This window comes from Accipiter gentilis, chromosome 10 (genome assembly GCF_929443795.1).
Source record: "Accipiter gentilis chromosome 10, bAccGen1.1, whole genome shotgun sequence".
NCBI lineage: Eukaryota > Metazoa > Chordata > Aves > Accipitriformes > Accipitridae > Astur > Astur gentilis.
In genome coordinates, this window is record NC_064889.1 from 18,586,288 (window position 1) to 18,609,759 (window position 23,472).

At 42.5% G+C, this 23,472-nt stretch overlaps 1 protein-coding gene across 2 annotated transcripts in view; it reads right to left on the bottom strand.

Annotated features, from left to right (window-relative positions):
• AKAP13 (A-kinase anchoring protein 13) overlaps nucleotides 1-13,456 on the bottom strand; it is a 70,591-nt gene extending 57,135 nt beyond the window's left edge. The window contains exons 1-2 of one of the 2 annotated variants that reach the window (XM_049811966.1): nucleotides 12,830-13,456; nucleotides 2,979-3,060 (exon numbers count right to left, since the gene is read on the bottom strand). In XM_049811966.1, coding sequence (XP_049667923.1) covers nucleotides 2,979-3,060; nucleotides 12,830-12,910 — 163 coding nt within the window. In that variant the 5' untranslated portion in view covers nucleotides 12,911-13,456. The remainder of the gene's footprint in view (nucleotides 1-2,978; nucleotides 3,061-12,829) is intronic. The other variant, XM_049811967.1, reaches the window with a different exon arrangement.
• Nucleotides 13,457-23,472: the final 10,016 nt, after the last annotated feature.

The window sequence follows — 23,472 nt, forward strand, 5'->3', positions numbered from 1 at the left end:
AACCTGTTCTAACTAAACAGATCCAAAACATGCTTGGCTCCCTGGAGAGGAGCCAGGGCAATAAAATATTGGTTCATTCTTAAATTACACCTGACTAACTCCATCCTTGGCCACATCAAGCTTACACATCAATGCAAGGATGACAGGTATGGGTAGCTCGAAGCCACCTTTTCCCCTTCCCCATCCTTAACCTGCGCCTGACAGCAGCTATCAAACACCCCAGCTGCAGTCCAGCTGATGGGAATGACTCCACTGTTGGAGAAAATGATTTATTGATGGCAGCCGGGCTGCCCCCATTTAGGGCAGGGGGGAGCCGAAGCCGGTTGGAAACCCCATTACCCCGTAGAGGAGTTTCCACACCGCAGAGAATTGGAAAAGCACTTATTGGAGGCAGCGCGTCTGCTCCCCAGTCCTGTTCCCCTTTCCGTAAACCTGGAAAATCTGATCTGCTTTTCCATCACCAAGGGGGAGAAGAGAGGGGAAAAAAAAAAAAGAAGGGAAAAGCAAAGAAGAGACAGAGAGGCTGTACAGGGAATGGGCCAGGGTGCTGGCTGTCCAGCTGGCAGCCGACAAAGCATGTCCGCGGCCCAGACTGAAAAACAAAGGGGCTCGAGCCACGTTCCAGTGGAAAATCAGCGGGGACGGTCCAGATGCGCCAAGGGACAGATACCTCACCCCAACGATAAATCACAAGAGGTAGCGAAGCCTCCTCTGCAGGAGCCTCCGAGGTACAGAGATGAAGTGGCGGGGAAGGACGATGAGGTGCAGAGTGATGGGGACCCACACACACCTCAGCTCATCTGTGCTGAGAAACTCATTCCCAAACCCTCTCTTCCCTCCACTCTCCTTTATTTTCGGTTATTTGGAGGGGGGTATTCCCCTCCCTTTTTCTCAGCTCGTTGGGTTTGTTTTCTTTGCTTTAAACTGCACAGGCATTGCACAACGCTGAGTTCCGTCTCCCTGACCCGTGACCTGGCAAGCACCGGTGACAGCACTGCCATGACACGGGGACTGTGACTGCCATCACACAGCCACCCCTGCCTGCTGCACATGCTGCATTCATAGAGCAACTGTGCTCATCTGCTCCTCTCTGTGGAGGTACGGGTGAAAATACAATGATGATGGTAACACACTTCTGCACATAATATAGAGGCAAAAAAAAATTACATAGTAAAAAGCCCTAGGAAGAAAATTCCAAGCAACGCTCTTACATACATTTTCCAAACCCTCATGTCCTCCAGGACAGGGCTGAGCCCTCCAATTCCATGCCGATAGCTACGTATCTGCTACACTCCTCCAGGCACTTAATTTCAAAAGCACTGACAGAAAATGAGAAGCTACAATTTCTGGAGTTACTTTTTAAGATTTGAGGACTCTGCCCTTACAAGCCATTTCAGCAGGATTATTCAGCAGGTGAAAAAGGTCCAATTCCCTATCAAGTTGTATATTTTTAAGTTAGCCGCATCACGACAACTAGTGGTTTTATTGCTATTCAGTGTTGCCAGATTCCTTGCCCTCTCTACACTGCACAGCACCACAGCACAGCCAGAGGGATGCATGTGCAGTAACAACATTATTTCTAGAAAGGCCAGAACCTGCAGAGTCTAAGATCTTCCCGCTGCTTCAGTCTGACTGGAGAATGCGTTCATCAACTTTAAAACCTGCCTCTTTGTGCTTGTGTTACAGACATGTGCTATTATAATTATTAGTATGTATTTGTATATATGGCTACCTGATCACATTATTAATACTATATTTCTATAGTATGATATTGCATTAGATAATTAATAAGTATTTAACTGATATTGATCCATATGAATACATGGTTATAGATTTGGCAAGTCAAATGAGGGCACGTCATTTTGCAGCCAAATGGAGCGCAATATCTCTTGCCTGAAGTGTAAAAATACCATACCAAGAGGCAACGGATTTGGGGACACAATTAGGAAAGAAGCAGCATGGTGATACCGCAGGTTCTCCTGTAAAACACTCTTGAAACAGCTATTCACTGTTCATGACTATTCTAAACAGAGCACTTTTTTTTTTTTTTTTTTTTTAATAAAAAAAGCACTTAACTTTGATGGGAGCTAGAACTTCTACCCAGAATAAACCCCACATTATCAGTCACCCACATTATCTCTTCTTAGCCTACACTCTGAAAAGATTGGGTTTGCACTTCACATTGACACTCAGTGATTCAATCCCTGTTTTTCATTCAAGTCACTCAGATAAATGGAAGGAGATTCAGGTGAGACCCCTGCTCGTAATGAGAGCAAAGCAAGAAGTGTCCTCTCTACGTACAGTCCAAGGCAAGTCACTATTCAGGGCCCTGATAAGTTACTCTATGAACACGCATAATTCAATGAAAGGAAATTTTTTTCTTATCTTGGACACCAACCCCTCTTTGAAACTTGCCAAGACAAGATTTTCTGTCCCAGTGGAAGAGCCAGAAAGCACCAGCCAGCATACAGGGTTCGGAGCTCAGCATGGCTGGTGGGCAGGGTGTGGGAACGATGTCTCTGAACAGCCTTCCTGCTTCCTGAAGGCAACTTTCAGAGGAAAAAAAAAAAAGTAAAATAAATAAAACCAAGCCTACAGATTTGGATCTAAATGTGGATTCAGAAGTTTAAATTTCTGACTTTTTTTTTTCTTTTTTGTATTATTCTTTTAGCTAGAAACCATGTCTGTGTGCCTCATCAACCTTTCAAGTTTATTTAAAAAAAAAAAAAGGCAAAAAATTGAAATACTTTAAATGTGTAATTATTTAAGAAAATGACACACCACACAGCTCACTGCTAGTCAAGTGCTGCAACCACATGCTAACAATGACTCATGGCAGATTCATTACACATTTTCTTTAGTTTATGTCTTTTCCCATCAAGGCAAGGAGATCAAAAATAAGAAGAAAAAGAAGGAAAGAAAAGGTGAGGAGAACTGCAGGGCTACTCATCTGCAGTTGCCACCAGCATGCTGCTCACCTGGAGACTCTCGTGTCCGCTTGCGCTCCAGCAGGGAAGAATCGGGACATGGCTCCAGCGAACACCAGCTTTCACGGTTTATCTGAAAAACAGACCAGAGCAAATCAAAGAAAGGTCACTCTTGCTAATGTCGCTGTTAGCCTCTTCTGCAATGTCACTCTGCATCAACCAGCAGATATATAGTTATGACTTAATTTTGTCCCAGTAATAACAATCTCAAAAGTAACTCATGATTTTTTTAATATTTTTTTTTTAGCATCACTAAACAAACCATTAAAATATGCCAAAAAACTTTATTTCTCCGTGGAAAGTATGACTTCAAGGTGGCTCCTGCTCAAGGCAGGAGTTCAGAGGGAGGATGAGCCAGCGTTTAAGCTACTAGTTGAGGGTTGAAGAAACCTGGCTTCAATTCTCACTTCCATTTGCAGTGGGACTGCAGGCAAGATACTCCTCTGCTTTATGCCTCAGTTCACTATCTGCAGAACAGCTACTCCTTACCACCCATATTGCTGCAAAGATAATTACCTTAAAGATAGTAAGGTGCTCTGATAATGTGGAAACAAGGGCTAGGGAAGCGCTCAGGTCATGGTGAGAACCAGAAGCTCTTTGTGTCTGCATTAACTGAAATGATGATGACGATGTTAGAAACCCCCATTTTAACCCTAAGACACATCACATGGTTTATTTCAACATCAGCCGTTATCATCTCATCCTGTCCCCCATCCTTTTCATGACTTCCAGTCTTTCAGCAAGGATGACTGATCTGTTCTCAGCCTTCTCCTCCATCTGTCTGTGCTTTACTCTTCCTCAGATGGGTTGTGCTGTCCAACACTTTGACTCTGAAGTCTGCTGAACTATCCACAACCCTTGGTTCATCCAATGTACGCTTCCCACCACTTTTGTCTACAGCCAGTGGACTCTGGAAGCCCCTTTGCTCTCTCTGCTTCAGCAGCTCTGCCATTTCTCCTAGCCAAATGCCTTGATTTGTCAAACACAAGCAAATCTCACCTGGACAATCCCATGTCCCACATCACGAAATCCAGAGGTTGCTTCCCCTCCTGACCTGCCTCAACACACAGGATCTCACACGTTATGTAGTAGCTAAAAGAAAGCTACTGAAATGGATGACTTTGATTTTATACACCAACTATATCTCCTTCCTTCTCTCTGGTTTTCCTCTCCTCTCCTGAAAGAACTTCCTTTTCCCTCTCTATGTCAAATAGAGAATTTTTACTATTTACTTTTTGCCTCTGACCAGTCTTCAAATCTCCTCCATGATCCTGCTCTGTTTTTGCAGTCCCTTGCTGTATTCGCATTCCCTCAATGTTCTCCTTTCTCCCGTGTTATGAAATGCACCACTTTTTTTTTCCTTTTCTTTTTTTTTAATAAAGAAAAAACAAGACTCTCCTACCCTTGACCTGACTTGCTGCTTTGACTAATGACCCACATCCTTCTCCCCTTTCTCGCTGAGATCATGGAACTTGTTATTTGCATTCACTGGCTGGCACTCCTCGCCGGTCTGGCTGCATCCCCCTGCCCTTCACTGGAGGGGCCCCTGCCAGCACCTCCGCTCACCTCCTGCTCACCACAGCACAGAGTCAACACTCCACTCCCTCAGACCTGTCAGCTACTTTCTACAGCACGTTCTTCTGCCTTAGGTTTTGTCCTCCTCCATACTTCTGTGATGACAAAATGGGGTTGGAAGGGCCTTTGACAGGTCAGCTAGTCCCTTTCTGCTGCTCCAAGTCAGACTGTACTATCATCTGAGAGGTCTTAATCCAACATGCCCATAAAATCCTCCAGCAGCAAGGATGCTGTGACCTTCCTCAGTCAGCAGCTCTTGCTGGGGGAGTCAGGGAAGGAGCAGAGAAGATCAGAGAGAGAAAAAATGAGCAGGAGTCTCCCAGGAGAGATGAAGGAGACCTTGTGCTCTATCAGAGAGTCAGGTCTCAGGGTGAGTTCAGAGCACATCCCACCTAGACATCCCTCCCCATCTCCACACAATTTTACAGGCTATTTTCTTAGATATGATGTACACTTCCTATCAGTTTCTCGCTGGCTCTGCTCATACATACGCATCATATACACATTCATCTAAGATCCCATTAGACCCCTCTATATACATGCATCTAAGATCCCATCCTTCCCTGCACCTCTACTCAACACACATATACACACACCACCCTGTATACTCACCTTCTCCCTTTTACATATATTACTTATATATTTCATGAGAGGTGGAGAGGGAAGAAGAGGCAGTCTGAAGTCTGAGAAAGGCTTTTGTAAGCAAATACTCACAACAATGATTTTTTTGTTTTCCAAAGTGACATAAAGATGTTGAATTTTAACTGTTGCATGGACAATGGGTCACTGTTTGGGTTCTTTCAATAGAAGAACGATACCCCCTGTTCTCAGTGAGACTGAAGGGTATCCAGCCTTAGCAATTAAACTTCACTGAAGAATTTATACCTACTTTTTTAGTCTTAAAAAAGCTATAGTTAGTAAATATCACATTATGACTGTAAAGTCAATAAATATCATGTTAATATTCTTTTCTCTCCTGACAAAGCAGAATTTATTTTGCAGCACACTCTCTTACATTTTATTAAAGGCAAATCTAGAGGTTGAGCCTGAACACACGTAGGAGGACAAATGGAAATGTGCTCAAGTCCACACAAATGAAGGAATGACCCATTTCAGATATAAAAATCAAATTCTGCCTCCTTCTGACTGGCTTGCACCTAACTCCTTCCTCATCATATTTGGCTTGATCCTCCTTATTCTTAAACCAGTGTATCTCCATCAAATTTAAGGGAACTACTCCTGATTTATAGTGATATCCACTATTGGAAATTGATAATTAAACATGCTGTTCAATAATTAGCAGTAAGAAAGCAAAATATGAGGAGGTTCAAGCCTATCAGTTGATTGGTAATAGAATAAACTAAATTAGGCTGAATTAACATTACATATTTTTTTTCTTTAATAGAACCAATTGAGTCATTCAGTGAAAATGCATTATAGACATTGGCATTTTTTCAAAAAATATTTGAGTATTTTTCCCATTACCCAGCCAGCTCTCTCCTCTGCCCTGTGATTTTGCCAAGTATTGAAAACGTCTGGGTTTTTTTCTATTAAAAAAGTAATGAGAGAGTAACACTGAGGTTTAAGGTGCTGTTTCAGTTATACCTAATTATGTACAAAATAGAACATTAGGAACTAAGTATTTATCTCAGTGGCCCTAATTCAGGAATAATAATTATCATCATCATCAAAATACAAAGGAAACCACTACTATATACAAGTATTCCGTATGCCAAAAAGAGCCCAGACACAATTTGAGGGAAGGTTTACTGCATGCTCTCAGGAAAGTGGGTGGTCCACAGATACTCAAAACACAAACCCCACTATCCACAGCCCAAGACTGAGTACTGGAGTCCCTCCTCAACAACTGAATTCTGCTCGTTCAGGACTAGTGACTGCAGGTACAGACAGTAAAGGCTGTAGAAAAAAAAAAAAAAAACAAACATTATAAAAGTGCCTGAACATCAGGGGTTGGGGAATGCAACAGTATGAAAAATTTAGAAATGCGGTTGTCCTGGGATTTTGTGGACTTGTGTGTATTACGCGTTAACAAAACCATTCCTTCCTTCTTCCCTTAGTCTCCATTTCGCTAAGAGAAGCCCAACGGGAGGACCTCAGGCTGGTGGCCACAGGAGATGGCAAAACCCCCACGCACTTTCTGCCTTGCCCACACTGATTATTATAGCCCATCGATTCTGGGCATCCCAAGTCTTTGCAGCAGGAGCAGAGGATGCAGCGGTGTTCAGATGGCAGAAGGGAATATGAAACAGCCTCTGGGAACAGAGTTTCAATATGAGGCTTTTGAAGAAATGCCAGAAGAGAACCAGCTATTTTTCCATGCAGAAGTCTGAATGTGTTTATCTGCAGCTCAGACACAGAATGAACCACGGAAGCACATCCCCAGGCACCAAAAACTGAATCCCGAAGGATTTTCTGTTTGCCTGTGAAACACTAGAGGACTAAGTGTCCAAAGAGGGCTTTAGGACACCAGCTGGGGTTGCAAGCAGCAGACTGATTGCTCTTTCTGGGCACACATGCATGTATTTCCTGACTCTCAGAGACGTCTTCCTGCAGACAATGAATTTGAAACTTGATGTGACTTAATGCAGAAACCTCTTTGCATAAGAGAAGGATGGTGCTGGACAACCTGTGAGACAAACAGGGCTGGGATGTCCTCCATCGTGCGGGAATGATAAGTGACCCCAGCCTCTGTTCCCAGGCTCTTCCTTACTTTCCCCCTGCATGAAAGTCTTGGCTGAGTTGTTCTCTAACTCCCTCCATTGCTCGTGGGCCTGTGCAGTGCCTGCCCACAAAAACTAGAATTGGGACCTCCTTCTCAGAAGACATTTAAAAAATGTCTACTTCTGGCACAGTTGTGCAGCAGAGGGCTTGCTTGAAGCACTCGCCTTTGGGGCCAGTTGCTACCTGGCTGCCATGCACCTCTCCTACCGTTCTGCCATGGAAAAGTCCTTTTTCTATCCCTCTGGATTTATTTTAACTCTTCTTGCCTTCCATTTCACAATAAAGAAAACACACTGACCTCTCAGGAAATATTCTGCTATTTTAAAAGTTTGCACTTGTCAACTCCACTGGTGGCAATATAAATCAACATCTCTAGAGTAGAAGGAACCAGATGAGTTTAACTTTCATTTCCTAGCAAATCTCTGGAGATTCATCTTCCCTCCATATTGTTTTAAATTTATCCTAAATTTACAAGTTTCCATTTCTCCCCCCCCCCCCCCCCAGCCTCCAGACTAAGTTCTACCTTGCAGCTAAAACCAGATACCATTGCACATAGGAAAATATTTAGTAGAGTAATTCTACTGGTCTATTATTAAGTACTTGTACACCACACTGAGCAATACCTGACACTGGGAAAGATATGAAATATTCATTGAAGAACAAAATTAGCAGAAAACAAGCAATAACTAATTTGTTTAATAATCAGGAATGATACAATGATTTTTTTTATTATTTTATTTTTAATGCAAATCTTAATTATTCTTTAGGAATTACCTGTTCCTGAAAATTTCCTGTGGGATAGTTTTCATTGAAGAAATTTGTACACATAACTGGAATTCAAAGTTTTTTCTCAGCAACTTTTAACTTTACAATTCCATTTACGATGGAATTATCTAGTTGCTTCTAATTCCTGAACTAGAAACTAAAGCAACAGTTGATTAACCCCCTTCACAAAAGCTACTTTTCAAGGTCCTCCAAACCTCTTTCAAAAGGAGCATGAAGGATGGGGATCCTGGGGAAGGAACTTCCACTGTCTTCCTTCAACATCTGTTGATGCAAAAAACCTCTGGATACACAAAACTCACATTAAGAGCAAAAATCACTGCTTGGGCAATCATCTTGCCAGACAATATTGAGAGCACACATATCAATTTGCTTGCAAATTCTGATTTTTTTTTTAATTTAATTTTTTTTGTAATCTCCCTGTGTATTTTCTTAGCTTTAGGGGAAGGTTTTACCATGCAGATCAAGAACACAAAGACCATTCACCACTGTATGCCGAAAGGGACAAAGTGACAACACTTGCATTTCTGCAATGATTTCTACAGATTTATCTTCTAGCACTGTGTATATGCTACACTGAGCCTTTTACCTTTACAGAATCAGTGGCACCATATCAGGACAACATTTTTTCAAGTAGGTCCAAAGTGACCTTAGTCACAGCAACAAGTGACCAGTGCTATAGAGAACTACACTAAAGGATTACACCAGAAGAGGCTCCTACAACCACAGGACATTTTAAATGACTGAATAAATTAGCACTTTGTGGTATAAGAGCAACTCTGAATTCCTAGAGCGCACTCTTCCCCCTGGCAATGTCCCAACTGGGGAAAGGAACATGTGCCCCAAGAACATTTTCCAGCCCTTGGCACTGGGATGTCCTCCACCAGCAGAATTAACAGTCCTGGTAACAACAAGCTTTAATTAAGCTTTAAAAATAACAGCAATGGCTTTGCATAAAAACCATCTCTTGACTAAAATGGAAGCAAAATTCCCACAAACATGTATGTGCCTAAGGTGAAAACACATCAGTTTCGTTTAAGTATCCTTCCAGTTCTAATTCTACACAAGACATAAACAGAAAAATCTCAAAAGTTCTCCACAGCATCATAAACACACTTTGCTCCTGCTGTCTCTTCAATAACCAAACCAGTGCGGACAGATGCAGGATTAAAGTTCACAGTCATTTTAGGGCCACAAAGTTTGGTGAGATGCTGCATACCCATCATCTGAGGACAGTCCTTCCCTCAGAAGAACCCCAAAGGAGGACTGAAGATGCTTATGCATCAAATAACCAAAAATATAAAAAAAAGAAAAAGCTTTATGATAACATACAATAGAAGAAACCTTAGTTTCAGTTAGTTTGGGGACATTCTCCACATACTACTTTTAGTTTTCATTGCCACAAATTGCACTTTGCCTTAGGTGGGCTCAGTTCATTCCAGAGGATCTTCTCCAGTGCTACAGTAGAGCTACTAGAGCAGCCCTCTGCCAGAATAACTAATTAATAACGCTGCCCCTTTAATTTCAAAATGCCTTCATTATTTTTGTAACATTGGGCTGGTTTTAATTTCATGAATAACGTTCTGATCTTTAACTAGAAGCTGAAAGGGATCTGTTCATCTGAAGAGCAGCTAAACCAAACCTTTTGTCAGTTATGAAAAAACTTACACCTTCTGCCTATACGTAACAGTTTGAGCACTCACATACAAAGGTGAAATGCAGATATAGGCAATGAGCAATTATAAAACATTTCCAGTTGCGGTTGCTTAGTCTCCCATTCTCAAAGCGAGCCCATTTCTTATTTTCTAACTCTGCAAAGCACAGCCTGTTCATCCAGACTTGAACACTTGTTTAACTTCACATGTATTTGCAAGGTGCCAGCCAGTGTGGTTTCCGTATTCTGTCCCTAGATAGTTATATTTGTGGTAGCAGGCACAACATAAAAATGAGATAGGCCTGCCAACTCACACATGGCTTCCCATTTTGGGTCTTGGAATAACATAGCGCAGACTGCTTTACCCTGCACGTAGCTGCTTGGAGCTTAGTGAATTGTTCAGACAAGCAGATATCCCACATGCCCCACATCTTCTCCCTCATCTGCTACAATGCAATCCCAGCAGGAAAGATGAGAGCAAGTTTTTATGCCTTTTCTGCATCATCCAGTCTTCCCTGTACAGTAGCAAACCGCTATGCTCAGTGACCAAGTTCATCACATTCGCATTGCTGCAGCAGCAAAAAGAGCCGCAGTAAAGATGAAGTCCTACCTCTGACACACAGGCTAGGACACTGACTTACCCAGTGCCTTTTGCTTTTTCAGCGGTGGGGAGGAGGAAGAAACCATGTTAAAGCTAAAAATAATTGCGTGCATCAACACGCAAAATTGCTAAGGCTTTTTTTTTTCCCATAACTTCAGAATGCACTGTTTCAGGCATAATCTGAACATGGAAAACTTGAGCCCCAACATACTGACCCTTCAGAAGACACATGCATTGCAAAACAGTCAGTAGGAACCAAAATTCTTTTGTGGCTGTATCTAAGAATGGTTATCAACGCAAATATAATCCCACCTATAAATATTTAGTAACTGAAATGATACAAGATCTTCTTTGTTCACAACTTGTTCCAGTTGTCTTTCTCTGTCAGCTGTTTTTCTTTCCTGTGTTGTGATTACCAAGTTCCTCATCTTAAAATGAAGCAAAGAACATATTCATCTACCACTCAAAGAAAAGACAGCTTGTCTGAGTCAATCTGTAGGCCAAACTGAAAGCTGTTTGGTGCTTTGCAGACACCTTGTTAAAATTTCATTCACATCACTCTTAATGGATCCAATTTGAGTTTGCTTTTGTTGTAAGGATATTTACTTGGTTTTCAACACTTGACACTTAAGAAACCCTGTCCTCTTAACTCACCAAAGTATGATGACCTAGATAAGGTACAGTTTTTAATTAAAAACAAACCCAACAAAAAAAAACCAGCCCCCAGCTCCCTCTTTAAGGGGTCTGATCCAACTCCCATTAACGTCAAGAGATGATCTGCCCACTGACGCACTCTGATGCTGGCTTGGATCCCTAGATCATCAAAATTTAATTTAATCTACCGGTTATGTTACAGAAACCAGCTAAAACATGAAGAATGACTAAAAATCAAGCTAAAGTTGATTGTAACTATAGCTGTCACTAGTACCCTCCTATTTTAAACATCTGCAGCCTGTACAGCCTATGTTTGGAGCAGCAATGCGTGCACACACGCACACATATATGGACACTGAGTCATTTGCAGGAACAGACAGTATAACCCACAGTTTTGAAACTCAATTAGGAAAATACTAGTGGGAACTAACAAGAGCCACATTTTGTTATAAAATCTAAGCTTTGCTGAACAAAAACTAATTTAAGGAACTGATGACATCAGAAATATTGAAGTCAGATAATTATAGTGAATTACATTTCAACCCATGCATTCAGATACTCTTTATAAAGAAAAAAGATTGGGTTTTTTATATTAGCAAGCAAAGTTGTCAAGGGTACCACGTCTTCTCCCAAATATTATTAAGCAGTCATTTCACACAAGTAGTGTGTACACACTATGTCTACATTTTTTAATGACTTAAAAGATGTATAGAGATTGAATACCATGGGATTCAATCCTCAACCAGCAACATTAACAGAAGAGTTAAAAAATACGCAACAAAATTGAGTTGGTAGAGAAAACAAGTTACGGTTATTTGTGTCACCAAAAAACAAAGGATACATTGCATTAAAGAAAAATACTTTCATTCCTAAACAAAGCAAGTTAACAAGTGCTAGGTCTATATTAGTGCAGATAAAGTAGAACAAGAATCATGCGAAAATATTTTTTTTTATACATTCTCATCTCGACTTGGAAACATGGACATGAAGCAAAAATCATTAAAAAGGAAGCCATACGATCAGGCAGAAACCCACTGCCTCAGCTAAGAAAAGAAAAGAGAGAAAAAGGGAGAGGGAAAGGAAATGCTCTTCCAGGAGTTCAGATCTCCAAGTTGGGCTGTGTTTTGCAGTCCCTCTGGCTGCTTTCCTATTTCCATCCACTTTGCCAGGAAACTGCTGAAGCTCCAAAGAGCTGTTACAGAGACAGGACATTCCCAGACTGCCATTGTGCCATTTGGTGGAGCACTTGCTAATTTTAGATTAGAGGAGGAACACACTGGGACAATTAGCCAAAAGCCACTCCTGGCTCTTGCTCCAACCCATCTTCAGACAAAACTCACATCCAAACAATAGGACTGTGAGCAAACACCCTTCAAACACAAACGAAAAACAGAGGCAAAGGGGAATCCACCATGCCTTTTTTGGCAGAATACATCTTTCAGGGGACACGTGCATTTCAATCCCCAAAGCAACCACTGGAAACGAAAACGCTTTGCTGAACGGCACCTTACACCGAAAACCCACCTGCAAGTGCTGAACGTTTCAAAACGGGGGGGTACCATTTAATGGCAGAGGACAGGGAAGATGGCCAGAGAGAGCTCTCCGAAAGAGTATCTGATTGCATGCCAGAAGAGATTATCTGATTGCGGAGATAACTTGGCATGAAATGGTTTGATCGCACCCAAAGCCATCTCCATGCTGAAGGGCAAGAGCTCTTCTGCCTGTTCCCCCTCTCTGCACCAGCCAGCTGGGGACACAGGTACAGCAGCAAACAGATCAACCCGTTAGAGATAGGGAAAGGAACCCGTAAATAAGTGTACCCAAACATCATACCTTTAACAACACAACATCTACAGTCCTGTCCACCTTGGAAATGTCGCACAGGCTGTATCGCCTCTTGTGGCGTTCGTACATTTTGTCCAAAAAGCTGGGAGCGGAGGAGCAGAGCCCACCATGAACCCCAGGCTGACCGTGGCCAGGTGCCCTCCAGACCTCTCACATACGTGCTCAGAGGAGTCCCTGTGTCTCAGCACACCAGCCTGTCCGAGCCTCTTAACAGGAAAAAGAAAATCCCAGAGCTGCGACCGTCTGATAAAGTCTTCTCAGAACAGACTTGCTTATACAGGCAACGTAGGATCTTATAGTAAACAAAAGATATTTGAAGAGAGCTTTATACATATAGGATTGGTTTTTTGCAGCTGCTAAGAATGTTATCAGCCTTCCTGTTATAGTAATAATAATAATAATAATAAAAAAAATGTTTTCCAGACAACTTTGATATCCAAAAAGCACCAGAATGAAAATCCTGCCCGAAGAGAACAAAAGCCAGATGTATGCTGCAGGAACCCTGACACTCCGAGAGGAAAGGCAGAAGGTAGACTCAGCCACGATGGATCTAATTCAGGAAAAAAAAGGAAAAAAAAAAAAAAGACGATCACCGTATCCAACGTAAATACTGTCACCAACGTGTTTTTTCTTTCACACCCTCATGCACTGAAAGAAACAATAAAAAAAAGGTACTTTTCTCCTTTTGAGTTGGTCCAGTGTTCCCCAGACAGAAGGGCTTGGTTTTGCGTTAAGTTTAAATTTCTAATGACAGCACAGGGCAAAAGGAAAGAAAATAATGAAATAAAACCACTCCCTCCCGATTTGGGCTGGGACGTCACTACTTGCATTTTTAGCCCTGCACCAGTGCTCTCCCAGCTTTCAAAATTTCTTTGCAGTTGTGAGAGCATGATTCATCTCTTCAGAAAGGGGGGGAAAAAAAAAAAAGAAAAAAAAAGAGGAGGGGCGGGGGGGGGGGGCGGGGGGGGGGAGAGAAAAAGCAGCAGCTTTTCTTTGCCAGCCTCTTCCACCTCCAGCTGCAGGCACTTGGTGTGTTTGCTCCGTCCAAAAAGAGACTGAGAAGCAAAGGGACATGTTTTCAGAGAGGTAAAAAGACTCTTCCCTCTCCCCCAGGCAAGAAGAATGAAAGACAATTTCAGGCTTAACGCTTCCCCAAAACAGGAATGGAAACTTATGATTTAATCAGTGCACACCACACACAAAAAAAGGAAATCAGCCATTTACTTTTTTTTGTTGTTGTTTGTTTGCATCACAGAGCAAAAGATCTCAGCAACTTGCTGTCTAGAAAATACAATTTTCCCTCTTTTATTCTAGCCTGAAAGGCAGACTTTTTTTTTCTTAAGAAAAAAAAAAAAAAGCTGAAGTTTTTTCGTCTTTCTAATGCTGGGCCAGTCAGAGTGTCTCTCCCCTCTCAATAGCTCATTCACATCAGCTGGGCCCTGCATGCACACTGCCACATGGTTTCCTGTTTTCAAACTGCCCCCTTGCAGCCCCCTCCGCTTTCCACCCCACCCTGACCTCTCGAGGGATGAAATCTTTCCATACTTCCCCAGCTTTAGACATTCTCTCATTCACCGATTCAAAAGGGAATGGGGGTGGTTAAAAAAAAAAAGAAGAAAAAAAAAAAGAAAAAAAGAGAAGAAAAGGGGAAGGGGGAGGTTCTGTGGTTGGGTGCTTGTAGCGAGCAGAACTTGCTGCTTTTCTGCATAGAAAAGCTGGAAACGCGGGAATTGTTAATCCCATGTTGCAAAGCAGGAAACACAGACACCGGAAACGGCGCTTATCAACCCAGCGTTTCATCGCAGATCTCCAAAAGCCGTCCTCCGCGGCACCGGGTGAACTGGCCCACCTCCTGTCGCTGGGATTTGCTCCCAGAGTTAAGGGTTTGTAGGTCTTTTCATCCAGCCTCGTAGGGTGGCCCCGGTCCCCTGGTTGTATGAGGCACTTTGTAACCACCAGGCTCAAGCTCTGGCAAAGGTGACTCAAAGCCTGCAGCCTGCTGAAACGGATAAAAAGTGAGTTTTGGCATTTGAATGCAAGAGGAATCTTCTAAAGGAGGTCTAAACCCAACTGCTACGAGTGGGCACTCCAGCTCCTCTCTTTCCAGTGCTACCCAGCCTTCTGGCCATCCAAAAACATTGCACCATCAGCCTGCCTGTGAGTAAAACAGGAACTGACTCCCCTCTGCACCTATTTGGTAAAACACTGAAGAACAGGAGTTTACAGAAACACTAAGTACTGTTTTGGGCTCTCCTGGATATGACACCCCCAATCCGTACAGTCAGATGATACAAAAGCATAATTACCCTTTAGATGTAGCAGGCTCAGTAAGCAGGCTGAGAAGGGCGTCTTTTCCTAAGACTACAGCACAGCTCAGTGGCACAGTGGCCAGCCACCACTTGAAGGTCCACCTTTGGGCATCACGCCATGAACGTTTCCTCATGCGCTGGAGCGGGCTGGGAACTCGCAGCAGATGACCTCCTCCCCGTAAGTGACACAGGTATGCTCTTACCTAGTCAACGCGAGGTATCTCCCCCCACTTTCCTTAGGCTCCAGTCTCTCCCTCACAACCCAAAGCTTCATCTCCACCACACCACCAGCTGAACTGAGGAGGATCTCCTCTACGAGGCTCTCTTACAGCTACAATCCCCGGCTCGAGATGTCAGCCAATGACTCTGTTCTCCTTAACAACGAGCGGAGCTTCTGCTTTCAGTATTAGGACACACACGAAATGTGGTAGTACTTTGGGGACTTTCTGGAGCCACCAGTTTTCTCCACAAGTAATGAATCCCAGAAATCATGTGCCTGTCGAGATGAGGAATCAGAAATGGCTGTGACAGCATTCCAGCCCTTCAAACGCTACCATAAAAGGCAGGGATTTCCTCAAATCTAAATTTACAAGACAGGAACGTATAAACAAAGTGTGTGAATTTAGTTCAGGTAAACGAATTTGCAGCAGCCGCTGTGCCTTAATGATGCTCTAATGTTTCATTATGGAGCACCCGTACTTTTTTAACTGATAAAGTATTTAATTTTGTTTTCTAATCAATTTAATTACAGCTGCTGGTATATAAGGCCAAGATTTACCCAAACAACAACTGCACAGCTCTTGTCCAGGCACTCCACTTACAGCACTTCACCTTTGAATGGCAGAGCCCCTCTGGCAACCAGAAAGAGATGTTCAGCTGCAGAGCTCAAGCAATGCCCACCTTGCAGAGGACACTGCCACGTGAGCATCGCTACTAACTGTGACAGAGCATCTTCCATGGAGATGCAAGGTAGGTCCGACTTGTAGCTGCATCGACACCCAGTCTTTTGTGGCTCACATGATCTCACCCTTCCTACAGGTAAGGAGAAATGAGAAACGTCTCTAGCCAAAGGAGGTAGGAGACACACTGGGAGATGTGCAACCTTCATAGCAGGAAGTTAAAAAGAAGAGGCCAATTTTTCTGAGCTATGCACAAGCATCTTGGTATGGCCAAAACCTACAAGTAACCTAACGTGTGCCTTCACAGGATAGGAGGGAACAGAAAGTTCAGGTGCAAGGTACAGGCAGGTGGCAAGAGCTGGCCAGGGAAGCTGCCAGACCAGCACCAGGCAGGGTGACTCCGGGCACAGGACGTGTCCCAGGACTCATGTCCATGCCTTACCTGCAAATCAAGATGATGACCTGCCTTCCTCCATAATTATGTCTCTTGATCTAGCAAAGGTTGCCAACTGATGCCTTTGGAGTCCTCTACACCTTCAGCCACAGAGGGAAATAATCAACACAAACAAACAAACCAACATAAAAATATACCCCTCTCTCCCTTTCCTTTTTCTTTTCAAATTTAAGCTTTCAAATCCTGAATTTGTTCCAAGAGTTTTTCTGTGGTTATGTTCCTGACTCACAGCCAAGATCAGGAGGCCAGTGACGACTACAGACACCCAAAGTCCATCTCACCTTCATTTCCAGACTTCACTGTTGAAGGGGGGAAGAAACGTAAAATAAACAAATAGAAGATAATGTGCCAGACACACTCTCCCTTGGGAGACCATCACTCTCTTCCCACATTAGGTGGGGCTTTTGCTGCATTGTTTCAGGCTAGAAATCTTGCGTTGCACACAGCCTTATATACACACAGGCACAGGCACGGCGAGCAGCCGCAGAAGACAGACTCAGCCCAGACGAAGCAGAACAAAGGCTTCCAGTCTCCTTTGTCCATCTATTTAAGGCAGTCCCTTGAATGCCATATGCATGTTTACACAGTATACAGTATTTATGCTTAGAAACACAATGCACCAGACAGAGGATAAAGATTAAATTTAAAAAAACTACTCCAACGAGTAAATAATTCTCTTTTTTTTCAGCAAGTTGCTCAAAATGGAGAGGAGATGCGAGCAGCAGCCTGGGCCACCGGCTGCTGATGTGACAGTTCTGGGATCCTTATTGAAAACATCTGGAAGAGCTGAGCCACTTTGTGCAGACAGGAGTTTGAAACTATCCAATCGTTTCATATCCAAACCAAAGTCCAGCACTGCGGATTTCAAGGGAAGGAAAAGGCGGGGGGGGGAGAACTAAAAGCACTCGATCACACCATATGATCCGTAACTCATCCAGATAAAACTCCGCCTCCTCTACCCGCTAACAGGCCTCTTAATGAGAAGGAAATCATGGTTATTCTGAAACAGACTGCACTATTGTTATCTGTTTCAAATTACTTTTGCCATATTGTTATGAAACACTGAAAATGATGCAATCTGCAGAAATACTCAGGCGTATTAACTTTTTTAACTGCAGCTCTGATAGGAACTAATGGAGCAGTAGATGAAAGGAAAAAATTCTCCCTGCTTTAAGCAAGTCAAAACCCACTTTTGGGCATTAAACACAGGAGATAATAAATTCATCAGACAGTAAGAGAGAAGAATTACAATTTCAATTGCTACTTTCTTAAAAGAAATCAGCTTTTTGGAAAGAGTTTTTAAAATTTTATGTTCCTGGCACTTGCAGTGATAGACAAAACAAACCCCTTTTTTTCTAAAACTAAATGAGGCAAAGGAAATCTGCACTCTAATACTGCAAAGCCTGTAAGAGGAGCGCGTCCAATCTGGAAGGGAGCACACATCCATCGTGTCTGCTGGGAGGCAGGTCAGCACCCGCGTGAGAGAAGACCAAGACAGACGCTTGAATGTGGATTTTGAAGATGACCAGGCAGTTGCTGAACACTAGCGAGCACTCATGCTGCAGACCTTGGTAAAGAGTCATGGATGTTAGATAACGCATTTCTCATTTTTGCAGGAGCACTGCAAGACTGAGAGGAGTTTTGTGACTGACCCACTCCCACTCTGCCTGTCCATCTGCATCCCTGCGGTGAGACTTTGGTCCAGGGCCGCATCCCGCCAGCCATAGCACAACCCACTAGCATCCCACCAAGCAGCATCCTCTTTGTGGGGTGGCCCCAAAAGGCTGGTCGTGATTTTGGATTTCCCTATGAGGTAGGGCACAGAAAGAAGAGTCACAGAGAGGGACATGGACAGTCCCCTGTGATCACATGTCACAGGGATCCCATCCATGGCAAGTGCTGTGCTGCTGTAAGGGGGAAGGTTAGTGATGCAGGCAACAAACCTTCACAGTCCTGGTCCTAAAACACCTCGATGTTCACCAGGTAGACTTAATCCTTGGGGCAAATCATCCACAGTACCAACACAACTTTTATTCTCCAGCCTGGACAGCCCCAACTCTCCTAAAACTTCCCTATTTAAATCATTCAGATTCATCATGCAAAGGTCTGGAGAGACACATTTCCTCACAGAGCAATACCATGCTTTGGAACAAGCTGAATTTTATATCCAAACAAACAACCATTGAGCCACAGCCTGTGTTTGAGCCCAAAGACATAACTGTCTAACAAACAGCTGAAGAACAACAAAGGAGGAATAAGAAGGGCTTGGAAAACTGTCAGACATACAGATACATGGAGCACGTGTTTTGAGAAAATACAAAAAACACCTTGAGAGACCTTCAGCCATTTCCTGACCTTTCCTTTTCTAATATTTCTTAGAGACTTGGTGTACATTTCTCAGGAATTTCTATTGTCCAAATAACCTTTGGAAAAATGCTGAAGCTTTGGTCTGCCACAGAGCATGCCTGAACATCCTTCCAGAGGAAGTCAACTGCCCATCTTACTGCTCCCAAATGACTACAGGAGAAACACATCCCACGCAAGAGATTAGCAACCCCTCAGCTGACTTTATATCGGTTTGCAACATCTAGTTCTGCCTTTACCAAAAATAACCGCACATTGAGATGTCTGGCTGGCTGAAGTGCTGTGGGATCTTGGACCACGTCACAGATATTTATTTAGCATGTTATAAGAGTTGAGAGAAATACTTCTCGCTGTCAAATACTGGACATGTTTCACCCTGTGAATTCCAGCATCCTGAAAACAGGGAAGGAAAGAACACGAGTGGATAAAGTGGGAACAGTCTCCAAAACAGGTTGTCAAAGAGCACCTGAGCTATGAACTGCAGAAGAAAATCAGTCTCCCAGAAGCAACCTGGGCTGGACATTCCCTGCGTCCTCCATGATGCCGGCTGCTCCCATGCTCAGGCGCTTCCCACCAGGACATGGGGTCTAATAATTTACAGATTGGGTAAAACACAAAAATAACAGGGTCTTTCATAAAGAATAACACAATTTTCAACCAAGACATCTGGATGGGAGATACTGCTTTGGTTTCACAGCTGGCTCAGCCCAGTCTGAAGCTGCTGCCAAAGGGGGTCATCAAAAACAATGTTCACTTCTTAGACCTCATTCAGCACTAAAGCTGGTCATGTTAGCTCTAGCTTAAATTTCTCTTCATGTTTTTCACTTGCTGGTAATGAACGTGCAAATTTTACATGCACACAATGAGCAATAATCTTTGCTAATTATGGTGATTTAAGCCTCCCACTCTAAAGGCAGGATTACAATTTCTGGGATCTGGAAAGATAATGACATAAATAAAAGTATTTAAAATAGTGAATTCTATTTGTAGGAATTTTCAAACCATCATAAACATTACACAAATTGGTTTGCACGGGCTATCCACCAAATATTTGAAGGCCTGCTGAATTCACAATACCCAAACAAGCAATGTCTGGTAACTTGTCCTACAGAGAAGTAGGAGATCATTGCATTTGTCTCAAATGCAAGAAAAAGGGGATGTTTCATTATCTGTAAAGTTCACAAATGCAAAACTCGAAGGAATTTTTCATTTTTATACCATGCATAATAAAAAAAGGCATATTCTGACATCACTGGGATAGATATCAGATGTAAGAAAGCATTGATTTACACAAATAAAAACATATGTTCCATTATCCCATAATAACAAATGCCAGAAAGAGTAAAACCTTACACAGTTCAAGGTATGAGGCTAAAAATTAGGATGAGTTTTTGTGCAGGAAAACAGACTGCCTCACATTTGCAGAGAGCAGGAAACATCACACTGTATTCCGAAATAACAGCATGATACCTGTTGCTGTAGCCACAGCACCGGAGCAGACAGACATCATCTGAGCTGCTCCAGGATGCCTCGCCATAACATGAGACTGGTGCTGTGATACACCTGCTGTATACTTCTATCTAAAGAACTTATATATTTAGCTAAAAACAGAGACAGGATAGCAGATTACATAGATGAATTGGCGGATAAAACCCAACAAAAATGACGTATGATATCAGTGAGTAAAATTAATAGACAATATAAAAATGACACATGTTGAACTGAGGAAATTATTCAACTTTTACCATTCTTTTATGCCTCCAGTTTAAGGCACCGTAATCTAACTGAAAAACAGAGAAGGGTCATTCAAATGAATAAATCATGCCAGAAAATGATTCAGCTTCCCTCCTTTTTTTTTTTCTTTCCCCTTTTAATTGAAGTCCCTAGGACTCAGCCCTTGGGAAGCCCACACAACCCAGTGTATTGTCCTGGCCAGGCACTCTGTCAAAAGGGAAAACGTTATCTCTTCTTTCATCTAGTAACTTGAAAATCTGGGAGGGGAAGGTGGGAAAACAGAGCACCGTACAAAGGCACCCATCATATTTCCACATCAATTTTTTGCTTGGCTGCTAATGAAGGCAGGGGATTGAAGACACTGTGGTATTTGTTTTGCCCTTCCGATTTTTCTGTTTGCTTTGTGGGGAAGAGGATCTCAGATCTGACTGGTAACTGAGGTGCTCTGAGTGCAGCCAAGGGCCCCTCTCCCCAGCAATAACAGACACTCCAGCTCACCCTTCTACATACACTCGCATCCAACCAATATTTTCATGCCCTCTCTACATGCATTTGGAAACTTGAAATAAAATCCAATGCAAACTTTGAGAGGAGGCATTTGGATTCCAGCTCCTGCCTGGGAGGTCTGCTTTAGGACCACATGAGTATTCATTTGCTCACTGTTTTATCCGTTTCCCTGGTAGTCCTCTGTAAAGAATATTAAACAAACATGTCTTTACAGCTCAAGAGCACAGGAAAGAATGTTTGACCCTGCGGAAGAAACCTGGTTTTACCAATTTTTACCCCACTTTTATCCCTCTGGTATAAAGATGTATATGCAAGGATAAGGATTCATTGAGCCCACAAAGCCATCATTAAGGACTGCTTATACCAATACATGCTAAATATGTTCTCCTCTTTAGCCCAACTTTAGAAAATATTCCTAATGGAATTTCAAGACATAAAACATATGTATAATTAACAGCCAGATATGTGGAAGCATCGTCATTAGTGAGGAATTTCCTCAACTGTTGACACTGCTCCAGAAAAATAATAAAATATTTATTTCTGAGGTGATAAACTAACATATGCTACATCTCCTCTACTAGCTTTCCAAAGATCCCTTTACAGTAACATTTGTTGTTGCAAGGATAATTTCTAACTGGAATAATGGATGCAAAGCCTGTTCCTATTTCTCTCCACTCAGTTAAAGGCAGGGAATGTCCCTGCAAATGCTAAGAATTTCGGGTTGATACAGGTGTTTTAGGAAAACTTTAGTTACAGGGGTTTTGTTCTCTCCTCTCTCATTCCACACCTGCCATAGCTGCTGTACTTCCATACATTTAACAGCTTTAATCAATAGATGAATATACAAACTTAAACCAAAGGACAATGATAACTGTAGCCAAAAATGTCAAAAAAACAGCATTTATCGTATCTGGGAGCCTTGCAATTTCCCTGAGTTATCCCACCGATTCAGGATATCCCAAGAGCTGCAAAAGTCACTGTGCTGTAGGTAAGGAAAATGGAGCATCTGAAATTTCTCACCAGTGACTACAAGGAAAGGGTTGGTTTTGTTTTCTTCGGAAAAAGGGGGGAAATGTTCTGGAGCTCTCTCTCAAGGCTAAAATCCAAAACATTTACGAGACTCAGAAGCAAGAAAGCTTGCAGATAATCAGCAGAACTGATGTCAGTTTGATCAAAGCAAACCAGTAACAGCAACTGGGAGGAGTACAGATTATGCAGCATCATTCTGTACAGAAAAAAATATCCTTTCGCTATGCAATGGTTAAATAATTTAACTAGAAACCCTTTCCATCCCAAGTTAGAATTTGCTGACTGCTCAGCTAGTCATTTTGGCTATTATGCAGCATTAATCTCTGCTGTTTCTGAAGTCAGCCTTTCGGAGAAAAAAAGGCAACTTCAAAACATGCAAAAATTAATGAAACCCATATGTGGGATACTGTCATTATTCCATGTTTACAAGAGGATCAGGTTTTGTTAAATGGGCTTATTTAATGCAGACGCATAAGAAAAAATACCCAGCAAAAGATCTGAAAGCTATTGAAAGAAAAATATTTTCTTTGTTAACCCAAGCAGCTAGTAACAAGCAAAAAGACACAATTTAAACTAAAAGCCACTATATATTCTGGTGCAACTTTGTTTACAGCTTCACTGACAGCTTATGAAGTTATCCTAAGTAGAGAAATCTCTCCTAGATATATTTTACCCTTTTGACCCTTTCCACCCCCCCATACTGTATTTAAGCTGGGACAACCTAAAAATCAATGGCTTATGGAAACGTCTGTTGGTACAGGCACACAATTTAGACTTTTTTTCAACAGCTGTTGTTATTTTATGCTTTTTTTGGATAGGTCAATCGGCAAGACTGGGAGAAAATATTAGTTGGGCTTCTCTCCTGACTTTGGTCTCTCTTTAGCGGCTGCAATCAGTTCCCCATTCCCTCCCCTGCCCTGGGAGTTTGGGGAAAAAATAGTCTGAATGTCCCCGAAGTCTGGTCTTGCTCACCAGCTTCAGACAAGAAATAAAGGAAATATAGCTCCCAAATGGGCACCTATGTTATCTCACTTATTCACCTACATACTGGCTTAAAATATCGCCTACTGTAGCTGCTTTCTGCCCCACACAAGGGAGCTAAAACCCTTGCCCACAGCACACTCTGCTACCCGTCGCCCTGGCTCCCCTTTCCACTTCCAACAGTGCTCCACAATAAACCCCAGGCTCGTCTTGCCTCCCCTCCTGCTATTTCATTGCTGGGATCCAGACATCTGCCAACATCCTCCGTAAAAGATAACACACAATATATTTTAAGAGCCAATCTGCCAAAAGGTATTCAATGCTTCCAAGACAGCACTACTTACCAGATAGGGT